This window comes from Tachypleus tridentatus, chromosome 4 (assembly GCF_004210375.1).
Source record: "Tachypleus tridentatus isolate NWPU-2018 chromosome 4, ASM421037v1, whole genome shotgun sequence".
NCBI classification, from domain to species: Eukaryota; Metazoa; Arthropoda; class Merostomata; order Xiphosura; family Limulidae; genus Tachypleus; species Tachypleus tridentatus.
In genome coordinates this window covers 75,825,274-75,852,477 of record NC_134828.1, presented here as the reverse complement: position 1 = coordinate 75,852,477, position 27,204 = coordinate 75,825,274, and the positions used below count along the sequence as shown (strand labels likewise).

At 30.8% G+C, this 27,204-nt stretch overlaps 2 protein-coding genes across 5 annotated transcripts in view; one reads left to right on the top strand and one right to left on the bottom strand.

Annotated features, from left to right (window-relative positions):
* The window catches only part of LOC143249470 (ras GTPase-activating protein 1-like), an 83,934-nt gene extending 62,416 nt beyond the window's left edge, over positions 1-21,518 (top strand). For 2 of the 4 annotated variants that reach the window (XR_013027794.1, XR_013027790.1), the window contains exons 25-28: positions 6,303-6,432; positions 8,652-8,723; positions 13,159-13,280; positions 20,192-21,518. The gene's annotated coding sequence lies outside the window, so the exon portion shown is untranslated. The remainder of the gene's footprint in view (positions 1-6,302; positions 6,433-8,651; positions 8,724-13,158; positions 13,281-20,191) is intronic. The other 2 variants (XR_013027792.1, XR_013027789.1) reach the window with 1 other exon arrangement.
* The window catches only part of LOC143249469 (sodium channel protein para-like), a 182,529-nt gene continuing 161,745 nt past the window's right edge, over positions 6,421-27,204 (bottom strand). The window contains exons 24-30 of the mRNA XM_076499372.1: positions 26,888-27,010; positions 21,838-22,101; positions 13,962-14,015; positions 13,133-13,277; positions 12,734-12,837; positions 12,141-12,411; positions 6,421-8,466 (exon numbers count right to left, since the gene is read on the bottom strand). Of these exons, the coding sequence (XP_076355487.1) occupies positions 7,445-8,466; positions 12,141-12,411; positions 12,734-12,837; positions 13,133-13,277; positions 13,962-14,015; positions 21,838-22,101; positions 26,888-27,010 (1,983 nt within the window). The 3' untranslated portion in view covers positions 6,421-7,444. The remainder of the gene's footprint in view (positions 8,467-12,140; positions 12,412-12,733; positions 12,838-13,132; positions 13,278-13,961; positions 14,016-21,837; positions 22,102-26,887; positions 27,011-27,204) is intronic.

Below are 27,204 nucleotides of genomic sequence, written 5' to 3'. Positions count from 1 at the left end.
GTTTGCATGATTTACTTGTTTGTTTACACATACTTTAGAGATGTTTAGGTGTTGGGTTGATTATTTTCCTGCATTCATATCTTTCGTATATATTATGTACACTGTATCCTAACCTCTACTTTACGCATCTTGTGTAGCATGTGGATGTCTTGATTCTGCATGTTAAGGCAGCAAATATATTTTACTATAACAAATTAGACATTTCATTTATGTCCACTGGAATTATTGTGCTACAGTTTTAATGGATCTTTATATAAAAAACCATATGCAGATGAGTTAGATTCTTATATTGGATTCCCTGACTGTAACTTCTTTATTTTAAACAAAATAGTGGCTTCCACTTAAAGAGAGGGAAGTGGCTTTTTAAATAGGAATACTTTTTGATAAACTATATGTAAATATTGTAAAATAAAATCACTACCTGAAGAAGTGGCCTTTTATGTAAAGTGTCATCTGGTGTGCAAAAAAAAAAGTTAACTGAGGCAGTAGCTTTTTATATATGGATCCCTCGTATACTGTATCTATAGTAAATGTAGATACAAATTATGGTAACTAAATATTAGAAAGGTAAATTCACTACTTGAGTTAAATTACTATTGTATATAAAAGAGGTAACACTATTGTCTAAGAAAGAGACTTTTTTACATTTATTTATGGGGTGCTCCATGGTAATTTATTTATCATGAATATAAAAAAGTGAGGAAATAGGTCTATAAATAAGAATTGCTCATGGTTGCTCATCTTTGGTAAATAGAAAATGGTGAACCTTTAGGATTTAATTCTTATCTCTACCATAACCTTCTGATATATCACTTGCTCATTCCAAGAATTACAACTTTTTCTTTCCTTCATCTTATTGTCCACTATTTGAAATTCGTAACCATATGCAAATTTTTTGGTTAAAACATACACAACTGTATGTTATGGCCTATAATGACAAAATCCCTGGACCAGTCATCACGTGGTACTACCTCTACTTCATTTCTACCTTGCGTTCCCATAATTTTTCAGTTGTACATTTTTTGGTGATGATTCATTATGTCAAAGGTGTAAGTTGTTTTTAACAGTGAATATGTTAAGTTGATTAATTGGATAAAATTTTTGGAATTTTATGATAAAATACTCCAGGATATGACATAAAAGGCTGCAATTCCTTATCATTTACCCCGGTATTATTTTGCTGTATAGCATTGACTGCAGAGCCCACATATTTATGCATCAGAATTGGGTTTGGCAATCTAGCTATTCTGAGAAAATGGACCTTCAAAAATCTTGCTCCTTAGTGATGTGACAACAAATGTTACACTTCTGACTTATTAAACATGCTCAAAGTTTCTATTTAACAAAATTATTTTGACACTAAGCCAATGCAATAAGCTGTACAATGTAGATTGAAATTGAAATATTTTTGTTTTTAAAAATGAGAGCAAGATATCAGGGGCAACAGGTGCCAAGATGCCCCTTTAAACTTTTCTTTTGAGATTGTATTAATCTGTTATGGATCTGCAAATTTGTTTATTCATTCAATGTTGCCTTTTTTCTCTACGAAAACCAAAAATCTGTAACTATTGGTCCTTCAGACCAAAGGGCTGTGGGAGTGCTAGGTGGTCACCTATTTTTCTATTAACCAACAGTCCTATCTGTTAAATAATCAAGTAGCTACAATATGATGTATTGCATATACATCATACTGTGAAAATGCGAGTTGATAACAGTTAATCCCATCCATAACAACTAAGTAATTGACTCTTGGCTAATAATAAGAGCAGATGGACTGCTTTTCCACTTACATATCCAACAACTTTTTATCAACAGTTAGATATTTGCTGTCAGTGACTTCCTCCTTATCAGCTGAGACAAGATCAATCTGCTTATCTACCATTGATTTTTTTAAGTTACCAGTTTTCTAGAGATTTGTTAGTGATGTAGAGTGTAAGCTTCATGGCACATTCAGTGTGCGTCATACAACTGCTGTAACTCGTACTTCATTAAACTGTTGATAGATGAAATATAAGCTAGTCAAACTGGAATAGAATTATTTATGGATGTAAATGAATACCACGACATATCTGATCATCAGCTTTGAATTTTCATGCCATTATTGTTTTGCTATAACATATCTTTTAACATGTGGCTGCTTTTATTTTGTGATGGACATTGACTGTTATAAAACCTTTATCTCTGTGCTACCTTAAAGAAAACAACAACCAAAAACATCACAATATAGAAATCCTCTTGTGCTGTTCCATTTGTAAGTTTGTTTGTTTTTTGCAAAGTACCTGAAACATGAACAACTTCACTATTGTCATGCAAAGTCTGGGTCTTTCAACTGCTTTTCCCAAAGTAACTCATTGTACTTGCACATTAGGGAGCTATACTTTCATCAAAATATCAGGAAATTCAAAGAACATCTTGTCAGCAGTTACACAGTATGGTGTTATAACTTGTGGTAGATGGTACTTTCATTTAGGGTTATCAAACTTAGTCAGTATATGCTCAACAGTGTACTAATAATTCAGCCAAACCATGAAACATAGGATGATATAAAGAATACACATTTTCACTTCATTTAACACTTATCACATCTGTTCAGACAACTGGCTGTTAAATGTAACTCCTTGGTCTTTGTGGATTTTTTCATTGTTGAGGAAATACATCTGAGATGACTGTGCTAATGCATCAGTTAATGAATAAGATTCAGTCCATTTAGTTAAGTAATCAATAGTGAATAGCATTTGTGAATTACCTTTTTCAGTTACAGACTTAGAGACATGAAACTAAATTTACATAATCTTTTTTGAGAGCTAGCAGCAATTTTAGGTCTACTTTTATCATCCAGAAGTGAGATATGTACTGAATCAATTAGAGCCTTTCCACACATCAAAACATTCGGCTATAGACAGTGGTGGAAATACATCGGGTATTACCACATTCATGTTCACCTATCTTAGAGTCCTCACAGAATCTGGACATTCATTTTTAATTGCTAACAATTACCTCTGAAAATAACCATGCAGTTACTATTGTTGGATACAGATAGCCTAGTTGCTTTGCATCAGTAAATAGCAAACAACTGAACCAACCAACCAAACAGTAACTGAATCATTAACTATTTCATGCTGGAAGTTGATAGCCAATTGTCAATAGTTATAAGCTAATAATGGTACAATACTTAACTTTTTAAGCTAGTGTGGCCTGTCTTCCAGACTGAACCAGTGTTTTATGCATTTATTCTACCACCACAATAGAAACTGACAATGCAATAGACTGCATATATAGTACACTGGAGAGTATCACTTGGACATTAGGAGGGTTTACCACATTTTATTTAACATGCATGCCAACAGTCTTCTGTTTTTAGGTAGTTCATTGTGGTCACCACTGGATGAATTTCTGGCATAATTGCAGTTAACCTGTTGTACAAGTAAAATTGCCTGGTAATTTACACAGTAGGTCCAATCCCAAGATCCCACTACCAGAACTCAGTTTTGAAGCAACAGTCTTCAATTTCATGTTTCCTAGCAGAAGTTGGTCCTGCAATGTTTTTACTTTAGGCTTGATACACAGTAAGGTTTAGTATCCACAAAAAAACCTTCTACCCATCTACTGTTATCACCTATATCATGTGATGTCAAGTCCACCATTCTTCCAAGCAGTCACCATAATATTAGATGTAAATTGACTGGTGCACTCATTCCAGGTTGATCTTGACAATATTAAAAAAAACAAAAACTACCTTTCAACAACAACTGTGTCACTTTATGTTTACAGTTATCCATGTAATTAAAGCTATAAATAAAGCATGTTATTGATTACTGTTTATTTCAACCTTGAGGCATACGTGCAATTCCACAATTATTGTATGTGAGTGACACTTTAATTTGGTTTAATAACCAAAGGAAATAGGACATGTTACATTTTACTTTTAGTGTTTTAGTCTTTCAAACTTTTAGCTCAAAAGATAGTGTTGTATTTATTGGACAGAGAAATATATATTTCAAACTATAGAGTAGGAAGTAGAAATCCACAAACAGTGGAGAAACACTGTATATAAAATGCAATGTATTATTAAGCCTAAAATTGTAAGAAAAAAATAAAAAATTATTAAAAGTTCATATGGGTTGCCAAACTTGAAATTACTATTCAACACATATAGCTAGTTTGGAGTAGTTGGTCCTAATGAAACAGGTTTACATTTAAAACAGACTAATTGCAGTGATAATAGTCAATTACTTATCTAAACAATACATAATGAAATTAAAGATAACTATGCTATTACTTGTTAAATAAACAAAATTTATATATTCTTATGTAATTCCAATATTCATTTACATTTTTCCTAATCATTATGCTGTCAAACTAGATACTTAGCCTTATAAATGATTTTAAATAACTATGCACACCACAATATGCACATTTGCACTCATATCTGAAAGTTATCGTGATATTATTGAATTAATATTAAAAATGTATATATTACAACAAATTATACAGTTTTGTATAAAGCTTGATTAATATCATTCTCCTTAAGCAAAAGTAGCATTTTAATAGCACCATTACATATTTCATACAGTTTTAGTAAATCATATTGTTGAAAACCATTAAGTTTAAATCTTTGCAAAAAATGTTCTTTTGGAAGACCAGCAATGAACATATTAAAAATAAATATACATAATTATTAGTAAAATTATCTTTATCACTGAACATCTCTTTTAAGGAAACACTGTTCAAGAAGGTGACACATTATTAGTTTCTCTCATTTTAATAACTCATTTATTGCTTTTCTATTTCTTTCAAAATAAATGTTGTAAGCTTAAGAACGTATATCTGCTTCTAATTTAACTCCCAAGTTCACATTTAAAACTCAAATAGGTTATAATTTAAACATACTAAGTTCTACTTATTTACTGTTATTTTATTATAAAGTTTGTAATTTATAGTTTGTACAATATGTTTTTGGTCTTTTTGCATGTATGTATTTACTTAGTATATACCAGAAAAATGCTATTAGTATACAGGATGTTGATCCTGCCATTTCTTGATTTTTATCTATGTGTTACCATACAAAAGTTATAATGCAGAAATATTCCTATAGTGTTTCATTCTTTATCAATAACTTTTTTTTCACAATGTATCTGAAATGTAAACAACCTTAACCTGTTGAATGCCAAGTATTTCTGCTGCTACAATACAACTCTAATGCTTCTTCATTTTGTAACTTTTTTCATGATGCCATTTTGGATCGAAAGTGAAACAGTTTGTAAGTAGGTCAAATGCATGTATGGTGCTGACATCTAGCATTGAAGTTAGGTATTATTGAGAACGAATTAACTCGTTCGTGGCACCATGTTACCGATCGGCTTTGACGAGTTATCTCGTCTACGGAACTAAACAGATTAATATTGTGTTAAACACTGGTAAAATGATGCTAGGACATATTGTTTCTATAAAGGAGATATAAAAAAAATCAAATATAAGATATAGTTGTAGGTGTGATGTTTCCTGATTATTTTAATATATAATTGTTTGCTTTTTCTGTAACCACAGTTACAACCAAAAAACAAATATTTACTAGGAAAATTAGTTCACGTGTAATGGAATTACCACAGGGCACATTTTCAGAAATAACCATGTATGTTATCACATTCCTGCTTTTCTGTATACATCATACTCTATGTAGATTTGTACAATTTGCTTAGTTTAAGATAAATTTTCCTACTTTGATTTTTTTTTGTTAATTTGAGTAATATCCTTGAACAACTGTGCAGTATGTTAATCTATCATTATGAGATGTGTTAAGTATTTTATAAAATAATGTTTATTATAATGAAAAATTAATTATTGTGTGACAAAAAAAAGCATCTACAAACCTAAATTTGAGTAAATTATCAAAATTTATTCCATGTTGTAGGTACAGCAAACATTTTACAAACTGTGAAGTTCAAAATGTATTACAAAGTAAAAACATCCTGAAAATGCTGATTCAAGTATAGAACTGGAAAGAAATTACAATACAGGAATTGTGTTGGTTTTTTTTTCTTCATTACATTATTTTGTGTTTCTGACCATTTCTTACATGGTTTGGATGAAATAAAAAATGCAACCTCAATTCATCATTTAAAAGATATGGTTCCTTCTTAAACGAAAGAAAAAACTTAAAATAATCAGAATGGTACTATTAATTAATAGAGTAAAATTAAAATCTCTGAAAAATAACTGAAACACTGCAGGATTTTAAAAGTAAACTCTTAGTACTAATGCAAGCATGAATCATCATTATATATATGAGAAAATTATTGCAGATGCATGATGTGTTCCATGGAAACTGACAACACATAAAGGCACATGAGAAAGAAAATGGTCCTTGTGAAGCAATACTGCATCCATCTTTCACCTGAGACCACTTTAGTATCACTTCACTCCCATAACAGGGTAAGGGAGCAACTTTTAGAAATAAATTTTCTTTATGTAGATAGTTAATTCTTCATTTAAATAGATATACATATTTTGGTGTGGAAACTACATGGGACAGACCTCAGTATTAGGGTTAAATAGAACAATATATAAAACAAACTTCAGATTTTTTGGAGGTTGATGAAACAAAGCAATGGATATTGCAGGTGATAAATCAGATGTAATTATATTCACCAATACCATTTACCCTTTCATTAAGTTTTACACTTTCTTTACTTTTACATCTTGTTACTGCTATTAGGAAGACAATTAATATAATAGTGAATTACTATACAGTTGGGATTGTTAAGTTTGAAAAACAAAACCTTTATTAAAGGTAGAATGGATGTCAACTTGCTCCACCTCAGTATTTTATGTTTTATACAGAAAATAAAAATTTCATAAAATACAGTGAGGAATCAAACTTTTTTAAAAAAATAAATAAAATTATATATTATGAAGAATGCTGACTGGAGTAAAATATAATTATATTATTTTAAAGTCTAGCTGAGCAACTTAGTCCATTATAAAAAAATAAATACAGTTAAAAGGACAGATGTTTGAATTGGGATGGAATGTAATTAGATAAATGATATTTATAATTAACAACCCTGTACAATAACATTACTCTCAGCAAGCATCATATAATTATGATATAACTGCTTATCAAACAGTACAGGAATCCTGTGAAAGCATACCTTGTGTCAGTCCTGAAACGAAGCAATGTCTTGAAATTTCAACAAATAACATAGGGTTTGACTCCTAATATTTGCATAGGTACACCTTAAAGATGTGAAAATCTGAAATAATATTCATTAGAAAAATAACATGGAAACCATTATTATCATTCTAAGTAACCAATATATTGTAAGTAGAATGGTCTGGTCTCTTTTTCTTACATAATACAAAAATATAGCTTGATAATGATGGAGTTCACCACTTAGCTGCTTGTACATCAGAAATATTTTTGTAGTATGAAACGTAGTGCTTATCACACATCTGTGGGATGACCAGACTCACTGGATGACTGTGAACAAAACACAGAGTCATAACTTTCAATATTAGTGGCTGTTTTCTCAAAATGTATTATTCTTCTTTCTTTAAAGAGCCTAAATCCTTGTTGAATCACATGTGCACAGTACTCCTCCCGTTGCCTCCACAAAGTACTACTGATTGGGTGAAACTTTCTCTTGTCTTTAGCTGGAACAACTTCTGCTAGTTCTACAGTTTCATCAATAACATGGCCCTTTGTAGCAAAGAATTCTTTAGTAAGTGCATCTAAAATATCAACACAAAACACCTGTTCTCCTTCACATATAGGAATATCCATGCAAATAATTTTGTACTTATTAGGCTTAGGTTGTCTAAGAGGAAACTCAAGGGCATCCATAAAGTTGGATAACTTTTCGTATGGAATATACTGTGTGCCTTGAGGATCAAATTTCTGCCATATTTCATAATACATGTCATAGTCATCATCAGTCAAGCCTTCTTCAACTTCTTCCTGGGCTTGACTATAATTTTCCAGAATAACAGCTATATACATATTTATAATGATTAAAAAACTGATAATTAGATAAGAAACAAGGTATGCCACTGCAATACTCCTGCTTCCACAATCTCCTTCTGAAAGGTCACTAGGTAGCTCACAATCACTCTCATCCATTATGGCTAACAAAATACCATTCCAACCAGCTGATGTGGACATTTGGAAAAGAATAATCATCGACTGACCAAAGGTTTCAAAGTTGAAGTTTTCATCAATTCCATAACGATGTTTCACATTCATAAAAAAAGCCATGCCAAAGATGGCATAAATAAACATGACAAGAAAAAGAAGAAGACAGATGTTGAAGAGGGCAGGTAAGGACATGGCTAAGGCAAAAAGTAGGGTCCGAATTCCTCGAGCTCCTTTCACTAACCTCAGCACTCTACCTACTTTAACAACCCTAACTACACGTAGAAGGGTAGGAGAAACAAAATAAGCAGCAATCAGGTCCTTGAGACCAACACCTGAATGAAGAAAAATTATTATTAGTGTTTTTACTCTGAAAGCTGTTTAAGAAAAATGTTAAAAATAAGCAGTTCAATAAATTTAGTTACTGTTATAATAATAGAACCTTCCTAAAAAATATTAAAAAACAAACATTTGAAACTTTAAAGCAACTATTAGATATTCATCAAATACTTTTCTGCAGGTAGCAAACTTTCCATTGGGTGATACAAGTCCAAAATCACTGTCTGGTGTTTATTAAAGAATCTTTCTTGAGGTTAGTATGTGGCATGTATAAATAACATTATCTTACTCACCTGGAGAAACCTCAATGCATGTTTCTATTAAACCACAAAGAAAAATAACACTGAAGTTCCTAAAATATCAATAGAAAATAGACTTTTTGAAATAAAACTGTATTTTAAACTTGTGGTGTGTTAAGACAGTCGAGTTTGCAGATGTATAGTTTATAATCATTGTTTTATTTCTGGATCAGACAAGAATTTGTATATATGAGGTTGAGTACATTATATTTAAACTGTTTTGAATATGCAAATCAATATGTCACATGACATCCACAGCTGATATAAAGTTGCAGTAGAATAGCATGTATTCAAACAAAATATTGACTTTTTGTAGGTAGTTTAGTGCCACTAAAAATTGCAATGTTTTGGGGAAAGCTATGTAATAGCCTTTTTGTATGCAAAATATTCTTACACTCAGATCATACAGATCTGAAAACCCAGGAATATTTCTTATACGTAATTAGATGGGTAAACAAAGGTTTATGGAACAAATTGGAGCACCAGACCCATACAGAGAGACCACACAAGCCACAGTAGACAAAATAAAGCACCTTGTAAAGGGTTAAAAACCCACAAACACGAAGATCAGTAGTAGTAAAAGTTGTCTGCATGCCCTTAGCAATTCTAAACAACATAATCAAGAAAGATGTTTGTCTGGTAAAGCGACACAAATTGCTTCCACGACGCATCTCTGCATCCACTGCATATCTTGATCAGCTAGAGAATGAAACAAGTATTCATACTATGTCATACACAAACATACAAGTGAAGTTGCCAAATATAGTGCCTACATATTTCTATGATCAAACTCTCTAAAAAAGAAGTGACAAACCATCATCCTCATAAAAAAGATGGCTTATGTAAAGCAAATAAGGAGCAAGGGTGTGCTTCGTACATGAAAGCTTTACAACAGATCACTTTGTAATGGAAACTATGCTGCATAGGTATGGTCAAAGTTGCATAGATATCAGTTAGAGAATAACTGTGCATGGCAACATGAAATATATGATGTAGTGAGTCTCCCAAATGGTTTTAATAGAATGTGCCCATTGTTTGTTAAATAATTCAATAATAATCCTTAAAAAAACCTTAAAACCAGTTATAACTTACTTCTTTAATATTGTAAGTTTATAACCTTGATAAATTGTCTTAATTTAACAGTAAAATTAATTTATAATAATACCTGACAATCTTATTCATAATACTTTTTATTAAGAAAAATAGTACTCAAAATTTGAACTGTGGTAAATCCACAAATTATTTTTATATTACTCTGCAAAAAACAAATAGAGAAAGTTAATATATTGTATTTTTTCAACAATGTATAGTGTATCCATACACAAATCTATAAACTCTGTAGTGTGTAATGTAATTAAACACTTCATTAATATCATATTTTAGAAAATATGAGAGTAACAACTAGTGGTTACTGAACATATCTATTAGTGTTGGAAAAGAAACAAATATGGATTAACATAGGAATGAAGACACATGGTTACTGTCGTATTCTCAGTTAACACAGTGGATGAACATTCTACTTTCATTATTATAATATGTTGTGGAACATAATAGCCTCTATCATACTGATTTTATTTCATAAAACAGTTGGCTCAAGCTCCCAATTCCTATTATTTTTTGTATCAAAATAAGATAAACATTATTTGGCTCTGTCAAGTTATAATATGTAATATGATTAACAACAGCTGATAATGTCAAAACCACAGTCTTTATTCGGTTGTAATTATGGGCTCTATTTCCAAGCGTAAACTTTTTTATTTTGGCACTGATTGTTTATGTGAAATGTAATGCGTAAGCTATAAAATGTCATGAAAAAAATAGTTCAAGACTTGTTTTTTGTTTCATTGTTATTATTGGGATAAGGGCAAAAAAACACTGTTGACAGTGTAGATACCCATCTGTTGTCGTAAGGTAGAACAGTCATAGATGCTTTTTGTTGTTAGCCTGTCACCAATAAAAACTTTAGACTTTATCAATTGTAAGTTTTGTAAAAACATTTATCAACTGTTCTGGTAAAAATTATTACATCATTATTATTGGTAGAATACATTTAGAAATACATATTAAGTTTCAAGTTAAATGTTTCATCACCTACGCATTTTGTTTGTGTGTGTGTGTGTGTGTGTGTGTATGCATTTACACACACAAAAACTGTTTTGAATGCTTTATATTTTAAATTTAAACAACCAGTTTAGCTGAGAAAATTATTTTTATCAAGTTAAAAACTGGAATCAGGTAAGTAAAATATTACCTCATTCAGTGCAGTACTGAATAATGGCCACCTTATTTTGAAGGTATGTTAATAATTTAGTCACTCATGGACAAGATTCAAGAATTTGTTAACCATCTGAACATATAAATTCAGTGACATAACTGACAATGGAAAGAGAGGGTAACAAACTCCCATTCTTAGATGTGATAGTTACTGAGATACAAATTTGCACATGACTGTCCAGTTTAAACAATAAACAAAATTTGCAATAATTAAGATGCCAAAAAGGGTGAAAAACTTATAACCAAAACTCTCATTGAAAATGGATACTAAAGAAGAAAAACACTAAGAATACACAGGAATAAAATTATGAACATACAGTCATATTCAAAAGTGTCTCTGAAAACTGTAAAGTTAGACTAGCATTCAGAAGCCACAAAACAATATTATCACAGTTAGTGCACACAAAACCATCGCAGAGAAAACACACCATTTACAGCAACTCGTGAATGTGAATTCCAATGTATTTGAGAAACAAAAAGATTAACAAGAATTGGAATTTAGAAACAAAAGACATACAAGCTATCTGCAATATCCCATTAAGTGACAGAAGAAGACCATAAAATAAATTGGAATGAAACTAAAATAAAAAGATATGTACCACAGATAAAAAAAAGATAAAGATAAGAGAATCTTGTACATCCGTACACTTGGTAACAGACTCAGCCAGCCTATTACAGAAGTCAACTAAACCTGGATAATGCTCTTGGAAGCATTCACATAAATTAGATAATTAAAGTTCTATTGGCAGTCAAAGTGTAGAATACAATCTAGTTAGTAATTAGTGTCTAGCAATTAGAAGGTGAAAGAAGTAACTAATTAGTAATTGGACTTAAGTGATTATATAGACTACTAACAATGATAATGAATTATTTGATGCAATTGCTTTTAACTGAAAATATCTGAAATGTGTTGGAGGACATAGTGCAGGTCTCCTGAGGAAAAACCACAGTATTTGATAATAAAAGTATGTGTGAGATAATAACATTTTATACTACTGATATAATATTCACTTTCTGAATAAAGGCTTCTTTACTGACAAAAGATAACGTGTGAAAATCTCTGATTTAGCTTAAAACTATTTTCAGTTGATACTTACCTAGTATTGATAGTATTACTACAACAAAATCAAATATGTTCCACGGTTCTTTGAAGTAATGCAATCGCAAGGCAAAAATCTTGAGAACACACTCTGCAGTGAAGACAGCGATAAAGAAGATATTTAGTCTCTCTACAATGAGCTCAAACATTTCTGCTTGTCTATAGTGTTCTAAACTCATCACAATCATATTTAGCATAATGAAAATCATGATGGCCATATCAAACTTCGCATTGGTGATCAGGTCAAATGCAATAGCCTGCGGTTTAAACTGTAATAAAATAATACAATTAATAACAAGAATAACACTATTGGCTGAAAATTAAATATTTAATCAGAAAAGTAGAATTGAAGTCATGGGTTCTTAAACTAATTAAAAATGGATTACAAAATTGACTTTATCTAATGATCTGTAGTACTTCTGAAGTTGTACCAAAATTAATTAACAATGAACTTTATTCCAAAGTACACCCGTTTTAATGTAAAACTAATTTTACACTATGATTCTTGGGAACATTATTTATTGAAGAATTGTTTTTAACGTGTAAATAATTCAAGAAATGGCCATGTACTTTGTAATGGTAATTGCTTACACGTGGGCGAGGTATGGCTTTTATTGGTTTTCTTGAACCCATTTTCTTCATGGCATTGTAATACTTTTTCTGGTCTTCTGTCATAAACATTTCAAGAGATCCTCCTGTGTACAATATAAAAATATCCTGGTAAGACACCGGCAAACATAAATATTTATTATTTTTAATTAATTATATTATTTTCTTATGACATAACAAAATATATTATCTACTTTATGGATTTGATGCTATGTAAGCGAGTCCTAAAATTGCTTGTAACTTTACATTTCTCTCTTTAAACGTTGCAATGGATTTTACACTATTAAACTAAAACAATAGGCAAAACATATTTTAACACACAGGACAATCTTTACAAGATAAATCATATTCTAAGGAATCTGTTAATGAGTTGTGAAGAACTTATCTTTTTCTTTTGTTCATTGAAGTTGTCAATTATGACTCCAATGAAAAGATTCAGAGTGAAAAATGAACCGAAGATGATGAAAAAGACAAAGTAAAGGTACATGTAGATATTTATTTCATCTTCAGGTTGTTCTCCTTTATTCTGGTAAGCAAATAACTCATTTTATTAATATAGAAACTTCAATTTTAAATATTATAATACAAACTCTAGTGTTTTTGTTATTTTGTTTCAAAAATATGCTTTATACACAGTCAGTCATTTAACTTTGACATTTAAATTGCATGTATGTATATATACATATATACTAGCACAACTTCATCTTACATTTTAATTACAGCATGTTTATGTTTAGTATGCAATAAACTACTTAACTTTTTAAATAATTATGCCAAAGCCTTATTTGATGTTAAATAAAGTGATAACATAATAACAGTATGAAATACTATTTTTGAAAGTTATTTAACATTACATAATATTGTCTTATAATGCTTGATACTTATAAGTTTAAAGTAGTATAGAATAACTTCAATGTAGAAGTTACATACTTAAACTATGTGCAAGCAGTGCACAAAATAAATCTTACTTCACTTAAAAGTAGATATTGTATATTAATAATAATAATATCTAGTCAAGTGATTTGTTAATCTATTTAAATGCAATTTATATGCAACTTAATTTTGTTTTTAAATTGATAAAAATTCAGATCAAGCTTTAAAATTATGATTTAATAATTTAGTTAATATTTCAAAATATATTTCCCTCAATAAAGGCACTTGTCAGGTCTTAAACATTTATGTTATAAACATTATTTTTAAGTATACTTACATTTTTTGAATCAATTGCATTATTCATTATGTCTGTCCAGCCCTTAAAAGTAGCCTGAAAACAAATTATAAAAATAAAATCTGTGTGAAATATCCCATGCCTTATTTCTTGTTGACTGGACAACATTATACACTTGTTTTCTTTACTGATAAGTAAGCTAGTGTGTTCTGAAAGTAAAAGTAAAAGTATACCAACACCAACAAAGTCTATGTTAGGGAAAATAAATATGTTTTAGTAGATAATATGTTTCGCGTAAAGAGCAGCTATAAACACTGATTTAGTAAAAAAAAATTAAAAAATAACTGTTAACTTATAAACCAACACAATATAGTACAATTTTATGTTGTATTAAAACTACATGAGTATACGGACACAGAATATACATGTGTGATTGAAAAAATCATCAAATTTGACATTCCTCTAAATTTGTTCTAAAGTTGAATGTTTTACATATAATTAGTGACTTCCTTGTAAACCACAAGGTCATAAACTTGTATTACTCCTCCAGCTTAAACAAAGCAATTATCCAGTAAGTTTCACATAACTGTCATTCTGTGTCATTCTTTCTTGGAGTGTATAAGTTGGGAGGTTTATCTCCATTAAACATACCTTATGGGAATGATTGTTGATGTAGGTAATCTAAAAATGGTAGAATAGTGCATTAGAACCTTTGTCTGATATGACACTGATCATTATTCTAATTCACATCTTCACCTTATGCAGGCACATTTGTTTTTTTTAACTTGAACAGCCAAAATGTTCAATACCAAATACAGGGGCTGATCAGTATGAATGAAAGACTCCAATGCTACAACATATAATTTACATGAGAGTAAAGATTGTTTTTTTCAATCACTGGTGCTTGCTTCTTTTTATTTTGTTATCTGTACTGATTTGATTTTCTTTGTAACATTTATGGAACCTGTCCTATTGCATATTCTTTGATTTTTTGTGTGTGGGAAATCAGTGTGTGTGTGTGTATATATATATATATATATATATACTACAGATTAAGTTATATTTTGGTGCTGTGATTAAAGGATTTATTTACTGTGGAATATATTTAAACAAGCTCCTTATTTATTTTTTTAGTTTCACTTTCTCCTTGAATAAAGTGCACATTCCGAGATCACATGGAACATGTGTTGGAAAGAGTGAAACTATGGTTAAAGTAAGGCTTTGATTCAAGAGCGTTGCAAACACTAGAAGAGGCCTTTTCCTGGGCCAAGAGTTTTTATCAGATATGGTGAGAGCTACTTCCATCTTCTTCATCTGTCCCCAGACTGAGAGCTTGATACATAGCTAGAAGAAACCTCAACTACCATTAAACAACCTCTGCTAGTTATCTCCCATATGCAGGAATATAATTCAGCAAAGATTAGTCAAGATGGTGATGATTAATCTGGTTGTATCTAGAGATGTGTTGTCACTATCAGACTTTAGGCATTGATAGACACTAGTGTAAGTCATACATAACCTAGGAGAATGATGAGATGTATTGTTTGAAATAAAAGTACTTAAAAATAGGCAGTTTAACATCTTATGCATACTCATTGCCCAAATGCATTGGAATTAGGAGTAACTCAAAACTTCTGACAAGGCTGTCAGTAAGATGCACCAAAGATTCATTTGTGTTGAGAACCAAGCAGTGCATAGTGCCAAGTTCAATGGTAAGGGCCCCATGCAATCTTGCCTACTTATAAGGCCAATCAAAGAAGGTTGCATGAAAAGGCTTTCCCAAACATAGTTCTTGGTGACTGTGATGAGATACTTATTAAAAAGTTCACCAGATGGTACCAAGCAAACCCATGTAGTACCACATAAGACTCAAGGATGTTCTCTCTGTATTAAAGAAGTTTGTATACTTGCATGGTCTGAAGCAGTTAACTATATCAAACTATATGTTCGTACAGAGGAAGAAACCAAGAGCAGTGACAATAGCAGTTGCAGATTTTATTCTGAGATAACACATAGGGTTCAGGACTAGAGTCTTCACCAAAGTATCAATCTCTATCCCCATTGCAGCAAATGCCACAATATGTTGTAGTATAACTGTCATCATTCCATATAGAACATTAGGGCTTCCAAGGCCCAACTGCCAGAGATGTACTATGTATGAAGCAATATCTGAACTCACAAAGATGCTACAAGAGGGAGGGAAAGAGCTTCTTATTCAACTGTGGCTTACCTGGTTGCATGAAAGTCTGTGCCCTATTGCAAGACAGGATACTATTTGGTGCAAGTGCCATTGCAACTAATGCCACAGCATATGTAGAAGGACTGAAAACAAGCTATAGCTGTGATTGATTTAGTAACTTATATTAGGGAAGTCAAAATTGTATATGGCTACCAACATGGGCAGGTACAGCATTTGTGTATAAACTTATACACAATGCTATAATTGCTGGTTAGCATTATGGACTTAGCATAAAGTAATATGTACTGATAACTATACATTAACTTCAGGCTGGATATCTATTTGATACTGAAGCTTACAGGATCTTACTTTATTATTTCATGTACAAGTAACATTGAGGGAAGCCAATACTTTGGTCAGATAGCACAAACTTCAGTCTGGCAAATGGAAGTAATCTAGGAGTAAGTGGAGAAATTTGTTTAAGACTTAGTCTTAGCAATGTCATGCACCAAAAAAACACATAGTTGTCTGAGCCTGAATTTGAATTAGTAATTTTTAGGCAGGTGAGTTCAGTAACATGCATTAATGCCTTCCCAATACCACATACTGACAAATGCATGGATGCATTGGTTGTCACCTATTGGTTTACTATGAGAAACCTGGTTTCTGGCAAGTTGAATTGGATGATGAAAGTGTCCATAAGAATGCTATCAATACTCTGTGATGAAGGTATGCATTCTGCCTCATACCATTTGGTCTGTCACTGTCTGTGTAGATGCACTTGCCACTTTTGTCAGGATGGTGTAACTTAAACGTGAAGGACGGCAATGGGATTTATGTCTTATCTGTATGAATGACATTTGTACCTTTGGTCACACATTTCAGGCTATGGCTGAGAGAATGAGAAGGTTATTTCAGTGCATCAAAGAAGCAGACTTGAAATTGAAACCAGGAAGGTGTGCAATCACACACTTTCATGTCATATTGATATCTATATTGAGTGAATGTTTTGTCTGTGTAAAATACAATGACTTTGGCAGCTCTTTCACGTAAAAAGATTGATTACATTTTACAATAATGGTGTTCAAAGGCACATAACAACCCATAGAATTACTTCTTCAACATCAATCATGCAGATAAAGTCAAGTTGCTAGGAATGAAGAGCCTAAGAAAATAATTTTGATCAAGGACTTGTCCACCTCGAGACCAAACAAAAATCTGCAATTTTCTTGATTTCAAATCATATTATCAAATATTTCTGGCCAATTGATCCATATTAACTAATGTATTAACTCAAAGGTACCAGTCATGTACCTATGACAAAATTGCTTCAATTACACTATACTGGTATTAGTATCTAAGACAGTTCTGATTAGGATAAATTTTTATCAAAACATGCTTCAAGGACCAGAATGCATTTACATTTATTCATCCATGTGAAGCATGCTTTGATAAACATTTATCCTAATCAGAACTGTCTTAGATACTAATACCAGTATAGTGTAATTGAAGCAATTTTGTCATAGGTACATGACTGGTACCTTTGAGTAGACCATGTGACACTGAATTGACAGATGAAGGTATGAGTGCTCAATGAATAATAAAAATCTAAAAGTACAATACCTACAGGCAAGCAGAACTTACCAGCTACTTCATTCAATGAACAATGTGTAGTAGTCATAGCTAGGACAACAACAGTGATGCAAAAATCATGTGAGCTCAAGCAAGTCTGCTTTCAGATGAACATCACATAAAATTAGTCATACACTATGGAAGACACAATTAAAGGTACCCAGGTACTATTTGACATGAAGCAAGGTTTTCACAAACTGACAAGCATAATAATATAATAATGATCGACAAAATATTTGCCCTTGTAGGTATTCTCCTTGAGATAATTGTTTTAGATATAGCTAGTCCCTTGACTAAAAGTGAAAATGGTCATTTGTATGTGATGGTCATTACCAATCATTTCACCAAGTCAGCCAAAGTTTATTTATTAATAAAGATGTTAGTACAATGTATTACAAGTATGTTGAGTAAAACACAATGGCACAATGTGGAGCATCTGGAAAAATTTACATGAATCATGTAGCCAATTCCAACAGCCAGTTATACATAGCATTGAGTGTGGTGGAAAAACACACTTTACCATATTATCCTCAGTCTGACAGTTTAGTTAAAATAGTAAATATTCTTGCTAAATTTGTTAACCCTGACTAAGTTGATTGGAATGAGCACCTACCAAATGTCATGGTGATGCATTGCACCACAAATTAAACACTGACTCGTTGTTCTAAGAGTTTCTTGACAAACAGACAGCTCCTAGTGAATGTGGTCTATGGCTCTCTGCTTAGTAAAGATGTGCATGAATGTTCCTATCATCATATTGGTAAGGTGGCTGTGTATTAAAACAGATGCTAAAAAACAGTAAAATTAAAATTTGAGCCTGGTAGGGAGTATGTCTGTGATGTGTTAGGTACTGTGTAAGCAACTGAATTCTGATTGGACTGTTTTGTATCTTGTTTTTCAATAGCTCAGTGAGAATTGAATTATGTGCTTAAACAAATCAAATATGTCTTTGTGCTTAAATTCTAAATTACTAAATCCAGGAGTCATTGGTCAAAGAGCAGGTTGACTCTGATGCCCTGCAGTTTTAATTAAAATGAGGAAATGTTATGGTTGAGATTAAATACTTGACCAGCAATTCATAGATTCAAATGGCTGAAAGGAAGTGTCTTTGTGTGATAGTTGTTCAATAATTTTAAAGTTAGGACACTTAGATGATAGATCAGCAGTTGATAGGGCATCACAATTTCTTTACAAGTGATATTTTATGGAAAAGTATTGATGTGATGTCTTGTAATAATTACTTGATCTATCAACTAATATGAACTGTATAAATTAGGGAAAAATGTGTATAATTTTCTTATATTTATTTATGAGGTAATTTTCATGAGTACCTGATGTAATGGCTTTTCACAATCCCTGGATGGCAGTAATGGTGACAAATGATACAGCAATTCATGCAGACTGCTGTGTTATAACAGCTGACATCCACTGTACACTAACTGGACAGGTGTCTGCATGCAAATATCTTGTTATTTAGCCAGAGGAGCCATTTCTGCTTATTTTCATTTATGATTACTCATTTTTATGATATAATTCATGGTAAGAGTAATCTAACTCTTTAGATGGTGCCTGAAACCTGTACATACACTTTAGTACACACACAGTACGTAACTGATGGTTATCAGATATGATGATATTATATACTGCAAATTTGTCTTAATATACATATGTTGAGAAAAATGTGTACATGTAGTGCATTTCTGTTTTACTTTATACACTTATATATGTAGACCAGATTATGTGCATTAATGTAATATATATGTCAACACAATGTTTAAGGCCAGTAAAGAATTTGACTTCAATATGAAACTTAGTAAAGGTAGCTGTGATGAGCTTAGCCTGCATTAAGCCTATGTAAGTTAGGTTTTACAAATATTTTCAGTGAGTTCTGTGTTTTTTTAACCCTAGCAAAAATGTGGTGGACACATCACTTTCATTGGTATTGATGGAGGAATATTTTTATATTTTGTGATTTAGTCTTTGACAGTGAACTCACAGTTACTTGATAATTTGAAACAAAAAATAGTTTTAATTGTTGACTAGTAGTTTTGACTTAGAAATAGGTTTGATTTGTACAACTGAACTATTTATGGACTTATTATTTCTAACCAAAGTAGTTGTTAATCACAAATATTGTGTTTAAGAAGATTTTTGAACCATTATGTAATAATTTTGTGTTTCTTACATGAAAATAACTTAGGATTATCTGAAACTTGTGTCAGAAGGCATGACTGTAAAGTAGTTGGCTTATATTTAGTTACTAAAACAAGGTGTTAATTTTCAGCTTTACTGCTCTTCTTCATTAACATTTAACCTTACATTGCTAGTTGAACTTTTCACCTATTACTAGTTGAGTTCGTTTTGAGTTTTCCATCATGACCTGTCAATAAAATTATGTGACTTGTGAGATATTCAAATGTTTATTGTTCTGATGAGAAAAGTACTTTGAACCTCCCTACAGACTTGAAGACCTTCTGCTCAGTGTATCAGGAGGATAACCTTATGCAAGTAATCACGACAACCATCCATTGTCAACTGTTATGTACTACTGAAATTTGTAATGGCAAGCCATAGTTTAATATTGGAGATGGAGCCTCAAAAAAGGCACCCCAGTACTATAATCACAGGCAGAAAATAAATATACATCTTCAATCTCTCTTAAAACTTTTTTCCTCCTCATTATTGTTTTTATTTTAAACTTATTTTATGAAGCACTTAATTAAATGTGTTTTTGTTGAATGTTTTTGCTTCAATCTTATTTTATTTAACCATTATTTAATGTTTGTAATAGTATGTATGAATGTGTATGTTCACTTATGTTTTATTATTACTCCATTACAAAGCACAATGAAGCATATGAGTTAATGTGTCAAAATTAAATCCAATTTTGTGGACAAGATATCTTAAGATTGGATAGATAGATTTGTACCTAACTTATACAACAGGTACTCTATGCACAAATTATGGGGAAGAGCTGTTTCATAAACACAATTTACATTTGTTACGTCCCTACTGCTAAGCAGTGAAACATATTGATTTGCTTGTGTCTGTCCATTCATTTATCCTGATCTTGTAGACAGAATATGTCAAGTTTGGATTGGTGGATTTTTTTTAAACTTATACAATAGGTAATGCACATAAAATTCTAAACATGATTATCTTTTGAAAGTCATGGCTCAAAGTGAGAACATAGTTGTTTTATAAGCACAGTTTACACTTGTTTTCTTTAAATTTGTTATTATTTGGTCTATTTACTATTGGAACTTGTATGTTTCAATAAAGTTACCCTTTGTTATCTTCAGGTAATGTTTACGGTATCATGCAAGCCATATAAGGAGGTGATTATAGAAAGCTATGACTTCGTTATTTAAATTCAAATTTTAGACTTTTAACATTCTAAGATTCATGCTTTGTTTTCAGAATTTTACATCACATAAAAGTGTACTAAACACATCTAATTACTTATTTAAACTGTTTTTGAGTTCAATCCCTTTTTTCCCCAATTGAATGTTTTTTGTCAAAATTTACTTCTCTGTCAAAAATATATTCACTGATTAGAAGTGAACAGTAAGGAAAGGATTAGGCTACTTATACATTTGTATAAAAAACTTATATATAGTACAACTAAAAATGTGTGACAACTTTACTGATGAGGAATTAATGGTCATTTAGGTTTTAATAAGTGCAGAAATAATTACTTTCTATAAGGTCAAGTGTATTTGTTTTCTTCCTGTGTCTAGCTGATGTTAATATGACATAATTAATTAATACATGAAAATTATATTAGATTTTACTTTTGATTGTTTTATTTATAAATATTTATCATACCTTCTATCATTATTATTTACAAAAAAATAATTTTGGATTTGTTTTAAAAAGAAATTGTTGTTTTTCTGTTCATATAGATGACACATATAATTATTTTACCACTAACTGCTGTTGGTATTCGTTGCATCGTATCATCAGTCAAAAATTCTTATACAACTCTTACAGATTTCCTCATAACAAACTGATAGAAAAAAATCAAAGATTAAATCACTGTCTGATCAACATTTTGATTAGTTGAAATATCTAAAGTGTAAGGTAAAGTAAATTTTCTTTACTTACTATTTGAAAAAGGGAAAGATAGGCATTCAATACATTGTCAAAATTGATCAGTGGGTTTTTCCATGTCAGATTCTTTGCTTTACAAATATCAGCTGTGGGCACATAGGAACTGTTTACTCTGATTCCATTGGCATCTACACAATGATAGAACTTCCCAGCAAACATCTGAACTCCCATGATGGAAAAAATAAGCCAGAAAATCAAACAAACCAGCAACACGTTGAAAATTGCAGGAATTGCTTGAATCAGAGCATTTACAACGACCTAGCAATAGAGTCAAACATATATAATTTATATACACTGTAATTATTTTATTATAATGAGAAAATTTGGAATGTACAACTTTTAAAAATTCTGGTAACAAACTTGCAGAATCTTCTTGATTTCAAAAGTTTCTTGTACATTTATGTTTGAAAGATTCTTTTCTGTCAACTACATAATCAACTATAACTTTTATTGACACTCGTTTATGAGCTTAAAAATAACAGTATTATTTCAATAACTGTTTTTGCTTATTAAATATTTATTATGGTATGAAACATTCACTATTCTGCTTAATTCATTAGCAATTCTGAAAGTGCCTAACAAAATTCTTGCCTCCTTAGTTTCATCCAGAAAGATTTAAAATACTTAAATAAACAGAATTTTAAATTTATAGATAACAAAAATAATAAACTTTACTACACAAAATAATGTCATGAAAAATATGCAAAGGATGACAAAAAATTAGAATATTAAGAAAGTGAACTGTTTTTGTTATATGTTAAACATGTAGTTTCTCATACTCTTAAACAATAAGACAAAAAGGGGCAAAAAAACAAGAAAAAAATGTAATTAGGTGAATAAAGAAAAAAATGTAATGAAACCTCCACAGTATTAACACTGTACTCTGTAAGAGATTGTACAATAGTGCATCTAATTTAGCGTTACACTCATGCAAAACAGAAATAGCATATAAATCATCAGTACAATAATCAGTTGTTAAAACGTGAACATCACTGTACAAAATGTTGAACTATCTTAAAGAGCTCTGTAGATGGAGAAGCTTATAACATGCAGAAGGAAAGGAAGAGAAGAAACAATATCTTACCATATAAAAACATTGAACCAGCAAAGAAAAGTTACATTTTGAGAATGAACATGGTTATTTGACTATTAGTTATATGAAATAATGACTTCCAGTTATTGAAAAAATAAGAAAGATTATATAATTAGTCAAAATAATACAAGAGAAAACACTCATCATCCCTCAATTTACTGGTCTTATTATCTGAAGAAAATAACAATACATTTAACGGACCAAACTGAATGCTATGCCATAACAATAAGTTATCAAAGGAACATTTATTAAATAAAATGGTTTTATATCACACCTAAACTTATTAGTGTTTTAGTAAACCTTTTTTTTCATGTATTGTTAATATTTTCATACAAATGTACCTAATATGAGCACACATTACAGGAAGAAATGTGTACCTAACTTGTATTATGTTGGTTTTGGAAAAAAAATTGTTCAATTCCATAGAAATACTAACATATTATCTCTGTGTAATTTCTTTTATTTTTTTTTCTGCCTTTTTATAAGCATAATATTTTCATATGAAACTCATCAATACAAGGACTCTTTCCAGAGATAGCACTTTGTTTTTTCAATTTAATATATTTTTCAAATAATATATTTGCTTTTATTTGTATCTATGTTTATTGGTTCTTAAAGACCCAAAAAACCATGTTAAAAACAAATTTTACAAGTGTTAAAAGTTAAATATTAAGTTTGAAATATGAATTAATTTTCATAACAAATGCTTCTTGTTCTCTTTTTTAATTGTTTAATTTAATTAGTTTTGTTATAGAAAGTTTTTAACAGTGAGTCAAACTGACTGCATGTAGAAAGGGTTAATTTATTTTTCATCTCATACAACACAACACTGATCAATACAATTCATCCAATTTTTAAACAAGATGGTCAGATAAATAAACATAAAAAATATAAAATAATTATCAATTTGACAATATCATTAAAATTTATCTAAATTGGATTTCAAATACACTTATTATATACAAATTATAAACTATTTGTATATGAAATTAGATATTCTAAAAAGGGTAGAGTTCTAGCAATACTTTTACTGATTAAGCCTGGGAATGAAATCATGAGATGAAAACATGCTACTGAAACTCAATGTAACTTACTTCAGCCATAACTACAGATGACATTGAGAATTGTAGTTTCTATTAAAGCAGCCTTATCTGTTTTAAGAAAACATATATAAGATGCTTCTGTAGATAATCTATGGACTAGTGATTATTCCATTATTGTGTTTATTTAGCTTATCAAAAAAAATTCCAAATAAAGATCAGAAATTAAAACTAAGTTTAGTTCTTAGAACATGTTTATCTCTGATATACACACAAGAGATCCCATGCAACCTGGTGAAGAAATAAATGATTTTGTATATTGTTTTAGCTTTTGGACCCAGTAGTTGAAATTAAAAAAAAAATTGCTTCATATATTAATATAGGAATTTACATTTATATCTTCTCATATTAAACTAATCATTATTCAAGAATAAGTATGTATATTTTAAGCAAAATTCTACAAAGCATTATGCTTTACTGACTTCTAATCATTCTAGACTGATCTTTGAAAAGAAAATCTCTGAGAGCTGTCTACCTAATACATTTTAGGTAGTTATTTCTTTACACAAAGTAATGTTTATTATTCTGAAAAGTAAGACCATATTATAATTATAGTATGTAGTTTATTACTTGTATTATGTTATGAAGTTAACTACATTTTGTATATCACCAATATTTTGTGATTATTGATGGTTAAAGTTTCGTACTCTATTTCTACATGGTATTTGTTTTTCCGAGATCTTCACAACTGAACAATGCACATGTTTTGATAAATCAATTCTTTTATGTTTTGACAAACTAGCCCAAGTGAATTTAGATAAATGATTTAGAATCAAAAATAACTTTTCAATAAAAAAGGCAATGTAAGACGTAAACAATATACTTTACTTGAAAAACATTAAGTACTCTTTAATCCATATTTTATGACTATAGTCTAAATCTGAACAATATTCTATACTGTTATGCAACACAGAACAATACACGAACAAAAGTAATGGTTTGAGCTTACCTTATAGCTGCCTAGGTGAAAGTACCAATGACTTGCTGAATAACATGATGAAAAGTACTTACCCTGACATTCATCCAGTAATATGTAGTGATGTTCAATAGGATCTTTTACAGGCAAAATTCTATACAAGATTACACAACTCTCTATGCTCCTAACCAAAACGTAAAAAGTTTCTACAAAAAATATAGCATGCACAAAAAATATTAAATAACAATCTACAAACTAATATCCAAACCAAGTTCTTGGACTAACATGCACTTGATAAATAAATAATAAAGTAATAAAATATTTTATTAAGTTATTTTTAATTACTCTTATAGATGCAAAGAAAAAGTGATGCAATCTAACAAAACTGATTGCATTCGGAAAAGTGATGATGTATTCTCTTCCGCAAAAGTTTACAAATGTGAACTCAGACAGATATACAAGTTTTACTCTCATAAAAACTTAGCAAAAATTAACAAATTTTTATAAGATTGTGTCACTTTTCCTTTGTATACAACTCAGTGTAGCCAACTCTAATAAACTAATAACAGTAAGCAAATCAATATGTCCTACTTTTCCTATTTGTAGCAGTATTTAGGCTAATTTATAAAACAGACAGTTAACCCGCAAATTACTAACTTGTTTTTATGCTGTACACCAATGGTGGGGGTCCATTTATTGTATTTTATAGAGTAATTTTGTGGGTCTTCCGATTACAACACTCAGTAGAACTTCCTACAAGAAAGTGGGTGAAATAACTCATTTTGTGTGTAATTAGCAGTAATTAATGTGATTAATTATAATACTGATTGTATTTTTGTTTAAATCTTTTTATGTAACTCATATGTCAAGAAAAAAACCTTTAACTAACAAAGTCATTGACCCACATAAAATTTGGTGAATAAACAGCTAAGAAAAATATCTTAAAAATATATTTGAGAGCTGATCTGTAATTCTAGGGTTAACTCTGAACAAAAAAAACAAAACAAAACATTATAACTAACTACATTGGGTACTACTTTATAATGGTCATTCTTGTAACAAAAGGATGCACAACTACTCTGCATCTAAAGCTTGTGACAGCTGCAAAGCAATTCTTTGTATAGTGAAAATGCAAGCTCTCTTTTGACTACTTTAAAACTTACCTTCATTCACTGAGAGCATGAAAGGGCTCTCAAAGGTCTCAGAGCATGCAGGGTACACATAGTCTTGATGGCTTGGATTTTTCCTACCCCTGCTACTGTAGTTATAAGATTGATCACAGACACCTGGCAGGGTAGAAAGTCACGTCCTTTAAAGCCTTTTATTAGTACTTACTCTAACAGTCTTTAGTGTGAAGCAAAAGAGGAAGAAGCACTGTAAGCCCCAAATGTAACAAACTCTATCCTGTCAAATGCCATAAAACAACTGCAGGTTAACATCTGGAGGAAAAATGTATAATGGAAAGTGCAAATAGGTGTAAAATTTATGTATATTTTGGCATATGTCTTTAAAAAAATGGGTTATAAATTACTTTAAAATAAAATGTAGTAAATACTTAATTTACACTATACCTACAATTGAAGTAAATAAGCAGGTTGTTTGTGTGGCAGAAGCAGGCATGAGCAACAGGGTGTTTTATTTCTGATTGAGAGATTGTCAATAATTAGCTCAACTAAATAATATGTTTATTGGCAAAGTAACACTAAATATTGCAGACAAACAAGCGCAATATCCACAATAGTGGCTCCATAACTAAAGTAGTCAACAGAGGAAAAACAATTTTGTGAGTGTGTTGCCCAGCTTCACAAAGCATGCAATTTTTTATGCTAATTTCCAAGTTATCTACAAAGTGGGTTTTTCACAAGTTTGTCCTCCATTGACTACATAACCTTTGCATACAAAAAAACATCAATCATGACTGATGGTGTTACTTACTCTCATCCCCTCCAGCCGTGACATAGCCCGTAGAGGACGAAGGGCCCGCAAGGTACGCATTGTTTTAAATGCAGGAATGTTGTCATAGCCTATTAAGCCAACAGCCAGATTAAACATGGACACCTGAGATGTGTTGAATTAAGAAGGAGTACCAATGGGAAGGATGCAAGAGAAAAAAAGAAGACCAAATGAATTAGTTTGTTGTTGATAGTGGGTGTCAGGACAGATAAATGGGTCAAAACGTCACTTTTTTGTTGTCAGTAAATGATACTCCACATTAAATGCACAAACCAGGCTGTGAATTACATTCTGTTTTA